The following is a 4,856-nucleotide window of genomic DNA, read 5'->3' as shown; positions in this document are numbered from 1 at the left end:
GTCTTTGTAGGGGCCCGCAGGCAGGGCTCGAGGGGCCTAGGGGTGCGGGGCGCTGGAGCCGCGAGCCTGGGAGGACGAGCGCCCCCCGGCCCAGGTAGGGCCGGTGGGGGAGGGGGAGGGAACCCAAACTCTCCGGGAGTGGGGAGGGCGGGGGAGGGGAGAGGATGGGGGGGTGCTTCCCTCTCTGCGTCCCAAACAAAGTGTCACAAAGAGCTCGGCCCGCGGCAGTAGCGGAGGCGGCTGTAACTCAGCTTTTGTTCTCCTGGCTGGGGTAGCAGAGTCCTGGCCTCCCTATCTCCCAACCCTGCCCCCCATCGTCCTTCTGGCTTATCTTCCCTGGGAGGGGTCTGGGGTGCTGCTGGAAGAACCACTCCTGCGGGATCACAGGTCCTACTCTACTTGCCAACGGATTTCTGGGAGGGGGATTTTCCCAGGGGCTCTCTGGCCCACCCCATCTTGGCCCCCAGCCTGAAGATCGATGCTTACATGGCGTTAGGACCGACTTTTCTCAGGTCAGCTCCAGTGAAGGAAAATTAAGCTACATGCCCCCCTTAAATGTAGGTCCTCCAGAACTTTCAGAATCAGGGTCAAGTTAGGACATGCCTCGGGTAAGATTCGTCATAGCAGGGTGGCAGCAGGTGTAGCTTCTTGTCATCTGCTGTACATTCGGAGTCCACGGCTGAGGTTCCTGCCCCCAACTCCATAGTGAAGACGGGGAAGGAGGCTTTACCAGGAATTCAGTGTACAAGGTGGCAGCTGCTGTATAGGCTGGGCTTGGAGGAGCTGGTGAGCCAGGTGTCGAGGCCATAGAGAGGAGGCCATGAAAGTGAACTGCTGCTCTGTGAGGCGAAACTCCTCTTCCTTTTAATCCCGTCTAGCGCAGTGGTTATCATAATTATTAGCAGACTTGGGAGGTGTAGGATTCGCAACGGGGGAAAACATCAAATGTTGGAGATGACCAGAGACAGAGGCCCAGAGGCCTAGTTACAACTAGACCTCAGAGGTCTTGAACACTTGCTTCTTACACTTTGATTTGAAAAACTTTTAAACCACAAGGCTGAGGGAAATCTTGTTGGTTCTCCATTTACCAGATGCTTCTGTGTACCTGTCCTTGTTTATAATTTCCACCAAACATCCATCTTCTTTTACTTAGTAAGGGTTGAGGGTTCACATCCTCGTACGGACCAGTGTTCCTAGCATGAAGAGTAGTTGGCCTGTTGCTTTGGAAATATTCTGATTCCTATCTTTGGCCCTATAACCATGTAGAATCCAAATAAGGGCAAGATAACCCCTGATTCCCAGTGGGGATAGAAAGTAGGTCAGTGCTACTGTCTGGCCAAGTCTCGTGGATGGTGTTTAAGGGCTGAGTATAGAGAACTTGGTGATGATTGTCCATGGGCAGTACATGTGTGACTTAGGTTCCTAACCGGTTTACAGAGTCCCAGTCCTGGGCAGTGCGCTCCCCTCCTGAGATCGGGTTCCTGGAGATCTGGCTTGCCGTGGAGATGATGGAGATGGTTCTTCACTGGGCCTCTGAGGGGTCTCAGTGAATTTTGTTGATTTTAAGCTGTCCTCTGCGGGAATTCTTCCCCTGGGAATTCAGCTTCAGTTTGGGTCTTACATATCACTTTGAATCCTGGAGACGGCTGTGTGTAAAGTGGGTTTTGTTGGTGTGCCTGTGTGTGTGTGTGTGTGTTTGTGTGTGTTGGGGAGAAGCTGTGCTCTATTCTTGCTCTTTTTGGTTCAGAAATGAGGCCAGCTTCCCATTTTTTGCTTGCTGTTCCCATGTTTTGCTTGCTGTCCTACAGGCAGTTCTAGGGGCCCTAGAATATTCTCAGAATCAGAATATGTGCCCATAGGTTAGTCAGCTATGACCATGCAGTATTCCCAGCCTCCCTCCTCCCCCTTCCCCGGCCATCTGCTTCCTCTGAATATACCAGATTGGCTGTACACCAGGATGTTCCGGGAATCCCCAGGAGAGCAACAGAATGTGATGAACCCAAATACGATGCCTCAGTAACTCGTTCCAGGATGTACAAACTGTAACTGTCAGGACACTCCTTATAGCTAATTAAAAATTTCCTAGTTTCATCTATTTTCTATTACCTCTGTCTATTTTCAGTGACATCCAAAAGGCCAAAATAATCCCTCTGGCACTACTTTTTTTCCCTTTCCCCATGATACTCATTAAAAAAAAATTCTCTAGCTTTTCTCAGTGCTTTATTTGTGGTGCTAAAATGGCAAATGTGACCCCTCTAGCACTTCATAGCTCTATCTATGGTACTGAGGTGGCCAAAGTGGCTTCTCTGGTAGCCCACTGCTCTCTCCATGGTACTGAAGAAATGACCATATGTTTTAATATTTCTGGGGTCCAGAAGAGTGTTGGACTTGGAACTGTGACACTTTCAGCTGGAAAGGACCAACATTATAAGTTAGTCCAACCCTTTTACTTTACAGATGAGTATACTGAGAGGTTGAGTGATTGAAAGTTATGGGCTATTAATGGTCAGAATGGGCTGACTATTCTAACTCAGCTTTCATGAAATAGTGAACCTGGCCAGGCTCTTGGCTCTAGGAAGGGAGTTTATTTGGAGGATCCAGAGGGTGAGCAGATCCCTGAATTTGGAGCTACAGAAATACACATATCTTAATGATAGTGGAGGCTGTGCAGTGACCCTTAGACAAGGACATTTCATTAATTAACTTGTTAGGAATACTCCCAAAGCCCAGATTCTTCATACAACAGGCACTTTTCCCTTCATGGAGTCTAACCACATTTACTAAATGTTCAAAATAAGGCAGCTTTGGGCCCCCAGAGCCTTTTCTCTGCTAAGAGGGCTGACTCCTGGCCCAGTTCTCTTCTATTAAAGATCTGTACACAAAGTAATGCTCGCGTCCTTTTCTTTCTTAGTAACTCATTTCTGTTTCAGAGTGCCTGTTGTGGGAAGTTCTTTACATTTCAAATACCTACCCAGGCCAAGGCGTGCGCGTGGCCTTGACCATATACAGTATGGGGGAAGACAGGTATGACTGGATGACTTCTGTCAGGCTCCTAGGCCTGTTTCCATTCATTTTAATTCTGGGGTTGCTTCTAAGTCCAAAAGCTGACCTCTGCTGCTTAGAATCAGGACCCCCGCCCCCCCATCCTCTTCCTCTCAGTGCTCTTCTTCCCTGGCCCTGGAGCTCTGCACATCTCGGGCCTAGGGAATTTTAGCTGGAGAATTTAACCCCTTCCTGCTCAGAGCATGTACTGAGCCCTATCTGTGCAGATGGCCCGGCCCCGCCCCCGTCCCTCACTCCAGCCTCTTGAGCTCAGAGCCAGTGTAATCCTCCTCTTGTGTGAGGAAGCCTCTCCCCTGCAGAGAGGAGGAAAGCCTGCCTCGGAACAGCTCTGGACAAAGGGGCTGAGATGCCCCATCAAACCGCAGGCTCCAAGGTTTGAAACAGGGGAAGAATCCTAGATGGTATTTGCAGTTTTTAACCCTTTGCTCAGGCAGGCAGTGCCCCTTAACTTCCACTCCTCCCCCAACTCTCTCTTCCTTCGCTCTCTGTGTCCCCCTCCACGCCCCTCCCCCTCTGTCTGTCTCCAGACTCTGCTGCTGGGAGGTGTTTCTCTCCCATGCATGAATGAGTCTCTGTAATGAATGGAAATGAATGGATCAGGAATCCAGGCGGAGAGGGAGGGAGAGTAAGGGGGAAAGACCAAAAGGGTAAGGACAGAAGCAAGGACAGTGGAACCTGGCTGGTCAGTTAAGGGTCTGAGAGTGACTGGTCCCCACCTGGACAACTGGGGAGCACGGCCCCAAGCTCTGCTCAGTTGCTCATCAAGGTGCACAGCTCCACCCACACGGAACAGGGGCTGCTGTGATGCTGTGCTCCCCACCCTCCCCAGGTGGTGAGGTGGTACTGGTGCTCTGGACCGTGCCTTTAAAATGTATAATTAGCGGGGAGAAGACAGGATCATCAGGGAAGCTTTTGGAGCTGGCAAGTTGAGGGGCGCTGCTTCTGAGGACAGCAGAGCTCCCTTGTGCCTTAGGATTCAAACAGGAAGAAGAGAGGCTCAGGAATACAGGGTGCTAAGAGTCTGGAACTGAGGCTGACTCCCACCCTGATGAAAATCAGGGCTCACCTTTCTTCCATCTCTCTCTTTAGCTCCTCAGCACCTGTTGCCTTCACTAGCAGCTTTTCCTCCTCCTCCCTGAACTCCCCAGAACCAAAGAATGTGAAGGGGGTCCATGGAGGTGAGTGAAGCTCTGGCCTGAACCCACGAATACCTACAGAACAGCTATCACGGCCCTCCCTCCCCTGCCTGCCTTTGTTTTTACCACCTACTGTAAGTTGTTTGCTTGGCCCCACACCCAGTGCCCACCCATGCCTCAGCCTCCGGAGGTGAGTAGCACCAGCTCTTCTGGGTCCGGCCCCAACTCTCTTCCCTGGTGTTCTGGCCTCTGATGCCTTCACTAACTCCACAGGTCATCCTTCTCCAGCCTTGGCTCTGTGCTCATCTTTTTTCCACAGGGCTCACGTCCCCGTGTCCCCTGCGGCCACTTAGCGCCGTCACCACCTGCCTTTGACGGCGAACTGGATTTGCAGCGCTACTCCAACGGCCCAGGCGTGAGCGCGGGCTCGCCGGGGATGGGAGCGGTGGGCTGGTCTGAGAGCCGTGCGGGCGACCGGCGCTTCCCCTGCCCTGTGTGCGGGAAGCGCTTCCGCTTCAACTCCATCCTGGCCTTGCACCTGCGCGCGCACCCCGGGGCGCAGGCCTTCCAGTGCCCACACTGCGGCCACCGCGCGGCGCAGCGCGCTCTGCTGCGCTCGCACCTGAGAACGCACCAGCCGCAGCCTGAGCGGCCCCG

General features: G+C 52.6%; 1 protein-coding gene across 1 annotated transcript in view; it reads left to right on the top strand.

Moving 5' to 3' along the window:
- Positions 1 to 140: 140 nt before the first annotated feature.
- Positions 141 to 4,856, top strand: part of Znf219 (zinc finger protein 219) — a gene marked incomplete in the record, with an annotated part of 7,507 nt that continues 2,791 nt past the window's right edge. The window contains 2 exon segments of the mRNA XM_013508578.1: positions 141 to 4,241; positions 4,519 to 4,856. Of these exon segments, the coding sequence (XP_013364032.1) occupies positions 4,236 to 4,241; positions 4,519 to 4,856 (344 nt within the window).

Source organism: Chinchilla lanigera, unplaced genomic scaffold, assembly GCF_000276665.1.
Source record: "Chinchilla lanigera isolate Chin_1 unplaced genomic scaffold, ChiLan1.0 scaffold00149, whole genome shotgun sequence".
NCBI classification, from domain to species: Eukaryota; Metazoa; Chordata; class Mammalia; order Rodentia; family Chinchillidae; genus Chinchilla; species Chinchilla lanigera.
Note: the sequence above shows the minus strand (reverse complement) of the source record. Positions and strands in the feature narration are given on the sequence as shown.